General features: G+C 43.9%; 2 protein-coding genes across 28 annotated transcripts in view; both read right to left on the bottom strand.

The window, feature by feature from the left end:
- The window catches only part of LOC144114742 (uncharacterized), a 201,130-nt gene that overhangs the window by 46,180 nt on the left and 139,429 nt on the right, over window positions 1–15,521 (bottom strand). The window lies entirely within an intron of this gene.
- Window positions 1–15,521, bottom strand: part of LOC144114734 (uncharacterized) — a 391,960-nt gene that overhangs the window by 336,047 nt on the left and 40,392 nt on the right. For 2 of the 27 annotated variants that reach the window (XM_077648658.1, XM_077648664.1), the window contains one exon: window positions 5,055–5,752. The exons of the other annotated variants lie outside the window; for them this stretch is intronic. In XM_077648658.1, coding sequence (XP_077504784.1) covers window positions 5,666–5,752 — 87 coding nt within the window. In that variant the 3' untranslated portion in view covers window positions 5,055–5,665. Of the gene's footprint in view, window positions 1–5,054; window positions 5,753–15,521 lie in introns of those variants that run through there. 27 annotated transcript variants of the gene reach the window in all.

Genomic DNA, 15,521 nt, shown 5'->3' with positions numbered 1-15,521 from the left:
AAATAAGGGAAAAAAAATTTAGACAAGGTCGTTGCTCCGCGGCAGAACTGCTATTGCTGGTTTGAGGCTGACAGATGCACTGAACATAAAGGCTATTGCTGGTTTGAGGCTGACAGATGCACTGAACATAAAGGTTTTGTAGTTATCTTTAAACACCTAGAGCTTTTGAACACGTCCAAATGGTTTCTCCATTTGTTGACGTCTCATAGACGTGTTGTTGTAGATGTGGCTGAGGCTTTTCTGTGTCTCGGTTGTCTGTGAATTACATTGTATGCAACAAGCGCAGAAAACAACTTAGTGGAACATGAGACCATTCGTCTACATCGTAGCATTTGGTAGTGATATTAAATGGACCTAAGAGGAAAGTGCACAAGCCTGTCGGCTGGCACTAACAGGCCAGTTACTAGCGAGATTTATGATACTGGAGACATAGGTGCAGTTACGAGTGCGTAGCAGGGTAAGTGTGCCACATGCGTACGTCAAACCGGTCAACGTATCTGCTGGTACGTCTCCGGTATGCTAAATAACGAGTTTTAGCACTGCCGTACGGTGAACAAAAGACAACTGCTATCGTAAGGCAAATGTGGCTAGGCAAGCCTGACAAGGGTAGCAACGGCAATGCGTTACCGTATTTGCCCTAGCATACATAACTCATCTACCGACCATCATACCTAGCAATTGTCCCTCTCCAGTCCCAGTCGTGCATTACACGCGTCGCGCCGCAGCCACCGGGCAGGCCAACTATGACAAAGACTTTACCTTTTAGTCGGCAAGTTCCAGGAAGTGTTACTCAAGGACTTGAAAAATTGAGGATGCAACGGCGAATATCGGGAAGCCGGAATGGGCTAAACCCATTTTCTGTAGTGTACGATTTGTAGATTTGGTCTCACAAAAACTGATGAGGTTGCAAAGTGACGGGATAATTCCAGTGCGCTGAGTGGGCTGCACCAATAGTGCCAGTGATGGGCGCTGGTAGGGTAAGAATTTGTGGAGATTTCAAGCTCACCATGATTAACAAATTCGCTAACATAGAGAACTATTTCGTTGCCACGGCTGGATGCGATAAGAGCCCAGTTAACGGGAGGGTAGACTTTCTTTAAGCTTTACTCATGCGATTTGTACCAGCAGTTGGAGCTGGAACCGACGGCATGCTCGTTCTTTGAGAAAAACCTAGAAATATTCGATCACATCCTCTATGCCTAGCGGCTACGCCCATCGAAAAAGGAAGAGGAAGCGGTGCTTGACGCTCCCGAGCCATCGGATGTGAAGGAACTGTGAAGTTTTCTTGGGCTTATTCATATTTACCGCACATTCTTGCAAACTGATCCTCCACATCACATCCGCTGGTCGGGCTGTTGAAGCAAGGAGGACACTGGAACTGAGGTCAGGAGAATAGGGTGCAGCTTTTTTGAAGAGCGTAGTCATGCTGATGTCTGCTGCACTGCTCGTATCTATTGTGATCTTAAAATACTGCTGGTGATGTACCGCGACTCGTCGCCCTACAAGGCCAGAACGGTGCTTGAGCACAAGTTGGCGTCGGCTGCGGAAAGGCCGAGAGCTTTCACCTCCAGAAGGTACGGTTAACAGCAGCAGAGAGAAATTAAAGCCAGATCAATTTTCATCTGAATATGCTAGCCGACACCGACATCAGCTAACTTTAAGTTATGTTTGTGCCCGTATTTTTAAATACTCATTACTTCCACCACCTATTGTAGCCTGAATAATAATGAAGTGTTGCAACCATCACTGACATCGTTCGCCCAATATTGCATAGTTCGTGTTGCTGCATTTGTCAGGTAGGTATTTTATTCAATATTCTATTTATTTTTACGACTATCGCGTTCAAATAATATACCTAATTGTTGATGCTGGGAACAGAGCTTAAACTTGTACCATTGTTATTTGTGTTTTCCTGTTTTGTGACTTTTTTTTTCCCGCCCTGCTAAAATCCCAACCCCAAAGGGTTGCAGTATCAATAAATAACTAAATAAAGAAGCCCTAGCCGTGAAACCTGTGGTGGAAACATCCCAGCAGTATGCATGGGGGAGGTCTCTCAACATTTGCACGGACCATTAACATGGAACGCTGCGCCAGTTGGTAACACACTATGGAACATCCCGCACGAAAATACGGAGCACAAGAAACAAGGACAGGACAAACAAGAGCACTTCGCTTTGTCAAACATGCACTCCTGTTTGCCCTGTCCTTTCTTGTGTGCCGTTGCCATATTTGTGTGCGTGATGTTTCATAATTCAAGTACCATAAACCACTGCTGGCCCTGCTGGGGCAGGACATTTACCGAAGGGAGCTGTTCGGAGCTTGCAAAAGTTTTTTTTTTTTGGTCCAGCATGGCGCCCATAGCGTACATACCTGAATGGCACTTGCTGCAAACAGTGAAATCATTACTATTTGAAGCTTGATGGCGAGCCGGTAACTAACCAGCTTGATCGATGTAGCGGCACACCTTCATATCAGTGAGTGAAGAAAAACTTGCAGCACATAAGTTAAAGCAAGAATATAGGTTTTAGTCAGCAACTTTAAAAATACGCTCGAGGATGAATGAAATGGCGGTTGCCACCGAAATATACACAGGTAGCTGCATTGCAAGTGACCTAGCGCACGAGGTACTTATGACGAATGCATTATCATTCTGGACCGGCCCAGTGGAAGCAGTAGTAGTGCAAAATAATAACACGGAAAATAAAAGACTAGCATGGAATGAACCACGGCCTGTTTAGCACAATTCGAAGTTGAAGTTTATTTCTCGCTCTTAGTGGTACAGGTATCACTGGGAGAGAGAGGACGGAGGGAAAAAAGCTGCTTGAATGCAGCTTGAGAGTCACCCTACATCCACATTGCCGAGGCAGCATATTGCCTCAGTTTTTCACAAGACAGCTACAAGTGAGGCAGTTGAAACAAAAACTAAAGTATCAACATGAATTAAACACAGCATTTCAACATTTAGCATTACAATCAAAACAAAAAGCAATATAAATACTCAAAACAAACGCATCCCATTATCCATGTGTACAACATAAGCAGAATTTACCAGAGTTGCAATCTTATTTACTGTTCAGAGCAAGTTCAAGCTAAACGTCTTCAAAAAGGTACAAAATGGTTTTTAGGCTCTTTACTGTGATATCTCTTAGCGATATGTTGTTATTTTCTATTATATTCAGGTATTTTGAAAGAATAAAAGACAATGATTGCATACCGTATTTGGTGCAACAAAGAGGCAATGACCAAGGAAATAAGAGTGGGTATCATACCCCATTGAATAGCGAGATATTTTTAGAAGCGAGCGAGTAGCTTCATTGTTAGTGATAACCGCAGTTTTGCACATCGATAGCAATCTGAAAGGAAACAAAGAAGTGATCTTTAGAATGCCAAATTTAATGAAGTATGGATGTGTGTGGGTAGGCCACGATACGCTTGGTATTAGTCTAATTGCCCGCTTTTGTGCTATTAGTTTGGATATGTTGTACTGGGTTGTCGTTCCCCAAACTGTGAGACAGTATATGAGTGATGGGAGAAAGAATGCTTGATATATAAATACCTTTACTTGAGACGGACGTGTGTCCCTATGTTGGCAAATAAGACCGTTGAAGCGATTTAGTTGTTTCCAAACATGATTACTCCTAAGCATTTTGTGTTTGGCACGATTGCAATTTTTTTGCCTCCTAGTGATAGGGTGAAGTTGGCGTGAACAGTTTTGTTTCTTGTTTGGAATAAAACGGCCTTCATCTAATCAGAATTCACTTTCAGATTGTTATTCCTTGACCACTCGTGAAGATACTCCAGGAACTTATTGGCTCGCGAAAATAATTCGGCTTCTGCGCTACCTGACAATAGTGCTGTAATATCGTCAGCAAAGCCCACAAGGTCAACGACAGGGGTAAATAGATGTCATTGATGTAAACAAGGAATAATAAGGGCCGCATTATGCTGCCCTGGGGAACACCAGAGAGAAGTGGCTCAAGACTCGAGCCACTTCTTTCGCTGTTGTTTGTTCAACACTTCCTTGTGCTTATACCTAAAAACGCTTAGTCGGAAGTTAATGATCGGCGTCGCTGCTCTTCTTGACGCATGTGAACCTAAATTATGCATTACACCACGAATTGATATGCCAGATAGCTCAGTGCGTAGCAAGAATTATGTGCGTCCTGTGAGGATGACGAAACAGCCAGCATTGAGAAGCTGATATTCTAAGATGTTTCTACCAAAACCGATGCTTATTGAAAGATGCAGGACATCGGTGACACCTCCCGATAGCCCCGAAGAAAATTCAGCACAAGTACAGAGCAGTCCGCTAGTAAGGACTGCAATTTATGCACTTGGTAAAAATATGCAACTTGCGAAAAAGCAGTTATACTACACAAAAATAATACACCCAGTTCAGCGCTCGCAGTGTAGTGGCTAACGAGCTCAGCAGAGGCCTCTAAGTGGTTCGAATCTTGGTGCCCGAATTGCATTTTTCTTTCTCGTTTTGCATTTTTATTTATTTCAATATATTCTTGTAATTTTAGAGCCCTGAACGTTCTTGTTTTTTTCAGCATTCCTTTTGTTTCACAGCAACCAGGGCCGCCCAGTACGCAGGGCCATCCTGTTTCATGCACGCCCATCCAGTACAATAAACAGGTGTACCCAATCCTGAAATGTCCGGACGGATTTTGTAGAGAAAGCTACATTGGCCACGAACTCGCAGTTTCGCCGTGCTTGCACCGCACCACGTGACCAACCATGTGACGAACCACGTGACAACTAGCCAGACTAACCTGGATTTGCAATCAAGATTAACGAAGGCTAACCAAGCTATGCCTTAGCTTTCGCAACGTATATCCTGGCATAGCCGAGCCAAGCCACTGGCAATTTTTTCAGAAGGGAGGAAAGCTGCTTCACTCACGACAGCCTTGCAATGCTAAAACTTGTGGAAGAATAAATTGGTGGAAGTCCCTCGATCTAAACTCTGAACTCTGCAGTCGACTAAATCCGCTACCCCTCATCCCGTCGTGTTGTAATTAACATGGCAGCGTCTTACAAAGCAGAGACAACTGTTCAAGCAATAGATTTATTTACAATACTCACAGTTCATCATGCACTTGTGACCAAAATATATACGTCTGCGCTCGAAAGCTTGTCAACAGGATAACCACAAAAAAATGTAGACGTAGTGGGCTTCTGGTTATATACACTACTTACAGTTCGTCACGCACTTGTGACCAAAATAAATATACCTGCGTTCGAAAGCTTGCCAAAGGATAACTGCAAAAAAATGTAGACGTAGTGGGCTTCTGGTTATATACACTACTTACAGTTCGTCACGCACTTGTGACCAAAATAAATATATTTGTACTCGAAAGCTTGTCAAACGGATAACTGCAAAAAATTGTAGACGTAGTGGACTTCTGATGATTAACACTACTTACATTTTGTCACGCACTTGTGACCAAAATAAATATACCTGCGCTGGAAAGCTTGTCAAAAGGATAACTGCAAAAATTTGTAGACGTAGTGGGCTTCTGATGTTTTCAGAAACACAACGTGCATGTTAACCAGCCGGTACAACTGGCAAGATTGGGCTACCCAGAGTTGGCGGTCACCTCTGTGGCTGAACGCATATGCTTACTGAACGCATACGCTTACTTAAGTGGAAAGTCAGCGCCTTTCACTTTTTAACGAAGTAGCTAGAAATGCTCTTCATGCCAGCTTTGGCTGCCTTCTCTCTCTTCTGTCTGACTGCCGTCCTTGGCGTCTGAAAAAAAAAAAAAGTATGCAGGTTTCAGTTAATAATTCCGCACGATGAAACATGATAACGAATGAAATAATGTTGTTTATGACAGTTTCAAGAATATGCATACCCATCTAACATTTAATTTCGATGCAGAAAAAAATTATATACAAGTAAAGAGCCAGCAAAGTGCAAAGCAGGCCACATTATGTCCATTGCAACCATGGCCATCTAATCTCAGCAAATTTCCTCGGGTCGTCACTCTATATTAGTGCCACGTCCGACTATGCTTCCCTTTCCTTGGTACCCCAAGCTAATCATATGGGGGAAGAATCCATCGCTATTATGCTGCGAGAATGCATCACGTGACGGAAACGATATGCCTTCGAGCGACAGCACAATGACATCACCCACCCCAAAAGTGCGGAAAGATTTTACATGGCACATACAAACCACTTCCGCCTCAGCGAGGGGTGTCTGCACTGCTAGGGCACTTTCGTCGCTTGGCTGGAGAATTTACAGCTCGTGCCTTGTGGTACGACAGCGGCGGTATCTGAATCGTCTCGATGCTGTCCGCAGGCTGTTCGCCTGTTCGGCTCCCCGCCGCCCGTAGGAATGCTTCAGCAGGATTCTCCGCGTGAATACCGCTTAACAAGCCAGCCCGCATATTACGTTGTGGTTGCGTATTGCCTTACCTTGGAACCGGACAGAATTTAATTGATTCCTATTAATAGAGGTGTTTTTTTTTTTACGTCTCCCCTGAAACGGTTTCTATAGGACTGGGCTGCATGATTTTGGTGCGGAGACCGCCGTTAAACAGCTTTTTTTTTCTCTAGGAGAAATATTCCTGCCCTGATCCTCCTAGCGAGCATTCAGAGGCACGAGTGTCGCCGACTTTTGGCTAATCGAGGGCAAGCGCTGAACCAGCCGATTAACGACGTGGCTAGCGGCAACCGCCGCTGCGCAAAAGTCCACAGAGCCAAGTCCCAGCCGTGATTCACGCCTTACCATGAACCCAGAGCTGCGTATGCGCGATTAGTGCAGAGATGGGCTTTCAGCTGTACAGTGGAGCTTCATCGAAACCCTCCACGCCGATCTAGAAAGCTGCGACGCGTCTGGCTGGGAAGCTGAATCACCTTTGCAGCCAACAAAGGGTGGTCAGGGCATCCCCATCGGATGAAAGCATCCTGCGCCAGTAAACGACGGGAGCGACAGCGGGCAGATGCTCACGCCGTGCCTAGCCCGTCGACGGCCACGGTAGCCGATGATGCAGCGTCGCAGTTGCCGCGTCCTCCCGCTAAGGGTACTCGGACCATAGATGACGAGACGTGCGCCGGTAGGTTCTAGGTTCAGCCGTGCTTTTCTGCAGTAAACAGTTATCAGCGCAGCATAGGTATTCGGCGTTACGTGCCTCTCCTGAATACGTTTTTCTCGCAGCAGCAATCACAAAATTCGATGGCACCATACTATATATACAGCGTGTTCAAAATTAGACATTACTGATTTTTTTAAAATGTGAAACGCCGTATGTTAATGCTGCTTTTGCACACTGGTAATGCGGCCAGGCGGACACAAATTGGGATAATAATTGTCCCCATAAATTCAGTAATTTACTAAAATTAATTAACTTTTTATTGGCTGAAGTTAGCGTGCATGTATATATTGAGAACTTGGGGGCGGTTTCTTTCGAGGGCTATTCCATTTTGTACCATTTTAGTAACGCGCCTGTGTCCTGAGATCCGCACGTCTAAGATTTTGCCCCAGTTCGTCTAATTGCGCATGCGAGACAGTGGCTATCAGCTTGAAGCACATCCCTCGTGGTGACGCAGCTGTTGTGTATGGCACGTCGCCTTACAAGAGTGTGCAGCGAGTGGCACGCGGATGACTTTTTGTTCTGGGCCAGCGTTTTCCTTCTCGGTGATCGAAAGCAATGAACTGTTGGGTCGGCGATAAGGGAGAACTATTTCCTTAAGCGATCACTTTTACAGCCAGTAGAAAGACGCAATGCCGCTCGCTGCACACTCTTGCAAGGAGGCGTGCCATACGCAATAGCTGTGTCACACAAGGGAGATGCTTCACGCTGAGTGCCACTGTCTCACATTTGCAATTAGACAAACTGGGACAAAATTTTAGACGTGTGCATCTCGGGACACAGGCGCGTTACTAAATAAAATGGTAAAAAATGGAATAGCCCTTGAAAGCAACTGCCCCCAAGTTCTCAATATATACATGCACGATAACTTGAGCCAATAAAAAGTTAATTAATGAATTTCAGTTATTAACTGAATTTATGGGGACAATTATTATCCCAATTTGTGTCCGCCTGGCCAAATTACCAAGGTGCAAAAGCGGCACAAGCGTACGGCACTTCACTTTTTTTTTTAACCAGTAAAGTCTAATTTTGAACACGCTGTATATACTGTATATACCTATGTATATACCTATGTATATACGCTGTATATACCTATGGCACCTTGGTTTCGGGGACTGTTGGATTCCTTCATCTGTATGTCAAACAAGCCCCTCATTTCATTTGCTTTGTCTACTAATAGCTTAATGAGGGTCTCGGTTCTGGAAGTCTTGATGCCATAGGTAGCATAAGAGGGCTCTCGCTCAGTTTCCGCTCTTGCTGTTAGATGACGATCCACGTCACACTCACGGTAATACAGGGCGTGCTACGTCTGCCGCTATGGCCGAGGGTGGCGCTGGTGAACACTCTCAATGTTCGCTTACACGCAAAACATAAATACCCACGAAAGCAGCAGATTGGACAGCCGTCGCCGAAGCTCAGTTGGTAGACCACCGGACGCGATATTCGGAGGTCGTGTGTTCGGATCATCCCCACCGGCAGCATGGGCAGTTTTTTTTTTTTTGCTGCTTGATAAGTAATTTTCTTTAAGCGACAGATTAGTCGAAGCATTGTTCTCCCATTGATTGGCTCTACAAATTAAAAAATAAATAGAAACATTCCCCAACGCACCTTGGTCTCGGGGACTGTTGGCTTAACTCATCTATATTTGATATATATATACACACACGTCGAAAATAAATCGCTGTTTTCATTCGTGCGGCCCTCTTCTTCGATACGTGATTCTGAATCCGGGAACAAGAATTTCTGAAGTATATAGCAATAAAGGTTTTTTGATTAAGAAGAGAGCTTTTTTCGTCATTGCATTGTCAGCGGCGTAGTACATCAGAATACAGCTAAGACACGCTAACAATAGCAGGCTGGTTTAGGCTCCTTAATTATTGAGAGACGTATAGCCCACCATACAAGTAACATCCATATCAGTTTTCAGAGTTTCAAAAACGCGTTTACTCTCGGCGCTGTGGCCTAACAAATTTTGGGTACATCGAACCGAAATACATGTGCTTTCGAGAAGCTTGCAGGCAAAGCAAACTCTCCAGTATACGTAACTCGTCGAAATAGCCAAGATTTGTAAGGGCACAGCAACGAGAGTGACCGTGTTTTCGAAATTCTAATAGCTGATATGGATATTACTTACGGTGGGCTACAGGCCTTTCAATAATTAAGGAGCCCAACGGTTACAGTTAAAAGTTAACAATTCCATATTAGTTAACAAGCCTGCTAGTGTTAGCACGTCTTAGCCATATTCTGACTTACTTCACCGCTCACAATGCTATGTCGAAAAAGGCGCTCTTCAAGCTCAAAGGGACTATTTTTAAAAATTGTGCAATGTCTTGAGGTGAAACATCCAGTATATGCATGGTTACTCGGTGTCCGTCAGAATGCGCAGATAGTACAATAAGGGACAAAAGTCTATAGGGCGTGTGAGCCGCAAACGCAGCCTATAGCTGGATTGAGGACACTTGTGGGAGTGAAAGTCAAACTCAAGGTCTTTAATGTGTGTTAGTAAAAAATGCGATCGTTGCATAGCACCTGTGGGCATAAAGTGGTTTCCGAGCATCCTAGAGAGAAAAAAAAAACTTTTCACATGAAGGTACTGACATCTACATTTGAGAAAGTTTGCCATCTTAAAACTCACAAATAATAGTTTTTATGGGCAATGGGTGGTCGCATAAAATTCATTAAAAATATAACTTAACAATACTCACGATAGCTAAAGCATAAAATAACAGTAGAAGATTCAAGTTAGGAAGGACGGAATATTTGTGTTTACTGGTGTCAGGGAAACTTGGAGAGATTATGATAAAATATTGATAGTGACCGTGAATAAAAGTGGTCTGACAAGCAAAACGATGTTTACGAGGTATTTTCTGAGACTCTGTGATTGAGCTGACTAAACCGCAACCACATGCGCTCTGTTCGAAGTTGAATTCATAACCGTTGCTCTTGTTAACAGACAATATCAAGTAATGGTAATTGAACGAAATATGGTCTTCATTAGGGCTTTAATTCTATATATTAAACAATATAATGCAACACTTTTTCTTTACCTAGAATTACCAGGTACTGAAGGTGTTCTGGTCCAATTTTAAAGAAAATCAGAGAGGATATTTTTTTAAATCTCCGCCAAACTTCACCTTTCTTCAAATTTTTCGAATTCTAGATGATTTCAATGCCCAACTAAAAATCATTTGCCTGTTCTAGAAGCACAAATTTCGACCGACGATAGTAAAAAGTGCGAATTAAGACTACGAAAAAATTTCAGCCTCAGGTCATTGCTCCTTGTCCAATTATTGTTCTAAAAACTGCCCTTGTTGGAACGCCTTACTTATTCAGCAATGTTTGCAGGTTTTTCGATGCAAAATTATAGGAACCAAAAAATGTTTTGCACTATTTCCTACCGAAAAGTTTGCATACAATTACTGAAAAAATAATCAGGGGCCTCAAAATTTTATTTTACATTCTGCATGTATCCAAACTAGCCATTTTGAGAAATTGCAAAATCGATCGACGTTTTCTACGCAATGCGATACACGATTTATTTTAACAAAAAAAAAAAAACTACAGCATTCTTGCAAAAATAAGTATGATTCCCTGTGTGTGTGCGCGTGCCTGCGTGCATGCATGTTGCGTATGCGTGCATACGTGTCCCTGCGCATGTGCGTTTGCGTGCATATGCACTTGGGTATATGTGCATGGAAGCAACATGCACCGAAACCAAGGAGCACAGGGGAATTTTTTTATTTGTGGTGTTCGCCAAAGGGAGATTAATAGTTCATACAATTAATTAGACATAAAAATCTCCAAAAGCAGATTGGACAGCCGTCGCCGTAGCTATGTTGGTAGAGCACCGGACGCGAACTTCAGAGGTCACAGGTTCAGATCCCACCGGCGGCATGTGGTTGTTTTTTCTTCTGCTTTTTAATGAATTCTTTTTAAAATAATTGCCCTATTTACCTTTTATTGCATTGATTAACACCAAAAAATTAAACAAATAGAAACTTTCCGAATGTTTCGGTGGCCGTTGGCTGCAGTCATATGTATATCATAACGAGCCCCTTCCCTTGCCTGATTATAACACGCACACACACGCACACACACGCACACACACCAAAACTTATTTCTTGGCAGCCGATTGTGTGCTACACCATTTGAAACACGCAGCTTTTATAAAGCGTGCGCGAGGTACATAAGTAGCGTAAAGCATGAGTGCAAATAACTGTGGGAGGGCGAGGGAGGAGGAAGAGACAAGGAAATAAAAAATAAAAAAGGAGAGAGAATGGATGACAATTTAAAAAGGCGATCCCCTAGGTGTTCCCAAGGGGGGGGGGGGGGGGGGGGGGGGGGGGGGGGGGAATAAAAAATAAAAAATAATAAAAATAGAAAGGGGAAGGAAAGTTCCCTTCCCCACCACCTTAGGGCTGCCTTAAAAAAACCCTGGAGGTGTGGCATTTTGCTGACAAGCGTGAAGCACTTGTCCCCTGAGCGAGGAGGAGGCAACATTCAAGAGAAACTGGTAGGGTTGAGGGTAAAAAGGAATTCCAACCAGACCTCTAAAAAAGAAAAAAAAAAGCAGTTAAAAAAGCAGTTAAAAAAGAGGAAAAGAAAAGAACAGCCATAGTACAAGAACTTTGCAATATGCTACTCAGAGAAAGGGTGGTGGCAACACGACAGAATATAAAATAGGACATCAGCAATAATAACAAGTTTCTAATCAATCCTTACAGGAGCCCTCGGTACACACGCACACACACAGAAAAAAAAAAGAGAGTAGGCTAACAACAACTCCAACACCAGAAACAAACTGCAGTGAGTCACAAGTACAATGTACGGCAAGACAAATGAAACTGCAAGAATATTCCGGGCTAAAAGCAAATTTAATGGTCACTGCCGTGACCACGCGCAGAACAGCATGGCAGTTCATCGATGTATGAAGAGAAGACAGACATGACAGAAAAAATGACAATAAAAAGAGGGCGAAAAAGGCCGAAAGAAAAACTAGCACTAAACGGGTGAAAATAATGCATGACAATACAATGTTAAAATTAATAAAAAAGGGCGGGTAAAAATTAACACTAACAGTAAATGTGGGACAATACGAGTGACATGAAAAAAAGAATGAAAAGACGTCGGAAGCTATCCTTGCTATGCATTCTGCCACCCGTTCTATCCGTCTCCACTCCAACATGTCTGAGATAATTATTTGTTACTCTATTAAGTGTGTAAGCATGATAGCCGGCCTACTGGTTTGTTTATGCCGCTCCAGACTGCGTTAAATTTGTGAATCAGGTACAATTCACAGCTCTCTCGGACATAATGTGTTTTGAACCCCGATTGGAATACAATAGCTGTAAAGTTATTGAATGCCCAATGTTCTTAATGTGTTTTGAAAGTGGAACACTTGGCTGTGTCCGTACATGCGATCTGTGGTTGTTGATGCGAATTCTGAACGGTGTAACTATTTCCCCAGGTAGGCTGAGCTTTACAGGTGTCACATCCCAGGAGGTAGGCAACATTAGCACTGTCACATGAGAAGTTATCTCATATCTGAATGAGGAGGATGACTCTGCGCTTTTAGCACCAGTACGTAGCTGGAAAGAGTTTGCACCTAGGTTTATTGCATGCTGTGGACCCTCTGAAGCTATGGTTGCCGATTTTAGACGATATGTTATCATATCACGGACGTTCCTTGCAGATCTGGGGGTCCCGAAGGGCACATGTTTTGCGGACATACCGGACACCCAAAGGCATGTGACGTCTGTGCTTCGATCGATCCCAAAACCGGCCTTCGCTGACTCATACAGCAGCGTTATCAACGATGTGAAAAGGTTATAGTGGCCAACGGGTGTTACGTTTACAGTGAATACAGATGTTTTGTTTCCAAGCTACATTTGTTCTATGCTTCCATTCACCGAGCTTTATTTTAGATGCACCGTTTGCATGCGTGTGCGCATGTTGTTGAACTAGCAGAAATATAAATATATCGCATACTAATGTTTTCATGCCAGCATATACAAAGGAAAACTGAGCTTCTTCGCTCAGGCCTGCGACGATCAAATGGTGACATCGGTGGCATTATTTATGTAACAACGGTGACGATTTACTAACGAGGCCCATGACAGCACACTTAGGGGATGGATTTACAAGGTCTATATCAAATCACCCCCAACCCATCCCGGTGCTGCGGCTGCTCTCTGAGCGGCTGAAGCGATGAAGGCGGCGCCTAAATTTAATTTGGGCAAAGAAAATGTTTTAACACCTTGTCAGGGGCATACCAGCTTGAAATGCAATATGCACAGCTACCATTTCCTGGGTGCGCAGGTCGTCGCTTGATGAATCGATGGGGTCGCAGCTGTATGATATGTAGTCCCTAGTCGTTTCGATACCTGAATAACAGTCGTCGCACCATGCCAGTTGCTACGTTGTAACTACAGTGTTCTAGAAGGCTGTGTAGTTGCAAGAGCAAAGCGAGTTTCGATGCGAGGTTCTGAAGTAATAAATGCGGTCGGCCCGCGCGCAGTGCTACCGCCGTATACTGGACGAGAAAAAAAGCTCGTCTGCGCGCTCCTGCGTCGCTGCATTCAACGAGTTTTAGCATTGCCGTTGAAAAAGGGTGACGGTTTAAGCTCGTTGGGGTAATAAAGGCGGGCAAGAGAGTGTCTCGGAGACATAAATATACGTAAAGAGTCTACAAAACGCGGAGCGAACGCATCACACATATGAATTCACTCCACAACCAGCCTACCGCGAATACGTCACCTGAGTGGTGCACCCTGAGGATGCATTGCCCAGCCAAGGGCACACACAGCGAAACGCCATCTGGGACAGGAAACGTGCACTCAGAGCAAATAGGTGGCCAGCGAATGTGGGCGAAGTTAACGAGCAATTACAAGTGATGAGCAGTGAACCTCGAGAAGTGAACGAAGAATGGCTAAAGTAAAAGGGAGGTGTGGGCATTTAGCATTTAGCGTCATTAGCCAGAGGTCACACCATTTATGGACGCTGTTAAGGTCGTTTTGAAGGGCCATTTGATCAGAAATGTTAATGACAGTGCGATAGATTACGCAGTCATCAGCGAAGATACGAATTTTACATGACACATGTGAAGCTAGATCATTAATATATATTAGAAACAAGAGTGGGCCGAGCACAGATCCCTGAGGGACGCCAGAATTTAACAGGGAGAGCGCTTGAGCGGTGGTTGTTAATAGGAACGAACTGAGATCGGTTAGCTAGAAATTCTTTAATCCATTGCAGGATATTAGGGTGTAAATTTAAAAGGGCGAGTTTTAGTATTAGGCGCTGGTGAGGTACCTTGTCAAATGCCTTCGCAAAATCTAAAAATAACGCATCGGTCTGCAGGTTGCGGTCAAGGTTAGCATGCACGTCGTGAGTGAAGATTGCCAGTTGGGTTTCGCAGGAGAGCCCCCTACGAAACCAGTGTTGAGCCAGATCAAGGAAGCTGTTTGAATCTAGAAAGTTTATGATATGGGAATAGATGACATGTTCCATGATTTTGCAAGGCACGCTGGTTAAGGAGATGGGACGATAATTTAGCGGGGAATCCTTTTGACCTGATTTGTGGGCCGGGATGACCCTCCCCACCTTCCAGTCGTCCGGTAAAGTTCCTGTCGACAGTGATTGCAGAAACAGTAATGAGAGATAAATGGCAGAAATGTGTTTTGTGTTTTTCAGTACTTTTGAGTTCATTTCGTCCACTCCAGCGGCTGACGAAAGTTTAATTCTGTCGATAAGGTTTTCGATACCCTGCGCTGTGATTTCGATGGGAGACATTGCTGGCAGTGCTAGAGTAGGCAGAGTGGGCAATGGTGAGGCAGTTTCGTTTGTGAAAACAGATACAAATGCGCGATTAAATATTTCGGCACATTCAGTATCACTGGCATCCTCGCCTGCGGCATTCGTTAGAGCGATGATGCGAGTTGCTTGCGGATTTATTATTTCCCAAAACCTCCTGGGGTTATTCGTTAGGATTTTTGGTAGATCAGTTTGGAAAAATGCTTGTTTGGCGCAGCGAATTGCACTGTAATACGTGTCCTCGGCCTGATAGTACCTATCCCATGCATCTGCGTCTGGGCTCCGTTTCGCTGCACTATAAAGTCGTTTTTTTCTTCTTTCTAATCTCTTAAGGTTGTGTGAAAACCACGGTTTTTGGCGGTTTGCTCGAAAGCTGATAGAGGGAATAAATTTGTTTGTCAGATCTTCGATCTTCTTTTGAAAATCGACCAGTTATCATTGACAGACCGGTGATGAAATGTGGATTGAAAATAAGGCAGGAATGCTTCTAGCTCGTTGTTGATTTCTTCGTAATTGCCTTTGTCGTACATACGGATGGTTTTCTTGAACGTTTGGCGGGATGTGGGGGAGAACTTGAATATGGCATGAATAACCTTATGATCACTGATT

This window comes from Amblyomma americanum, chromosome 1 (assembly GCF_052857255.1).
Source record: "Amblyomma americanum isolate KBUSLIRL-KWMA chromosome 1, ASM5285725v1, whole genome shotgun sequence".
Classification (NCBI taxonomy): Eukaryota; Metazoa; Arthropoda; class Arachnida; order Ixodida; family Ixodidae; genus Amblyomma; species Amblyomma americanum.
Note: the sequence above shows the minus strand (reverse complement) of the source record. Positions and strands in the feature narration are given on the sequence as shown.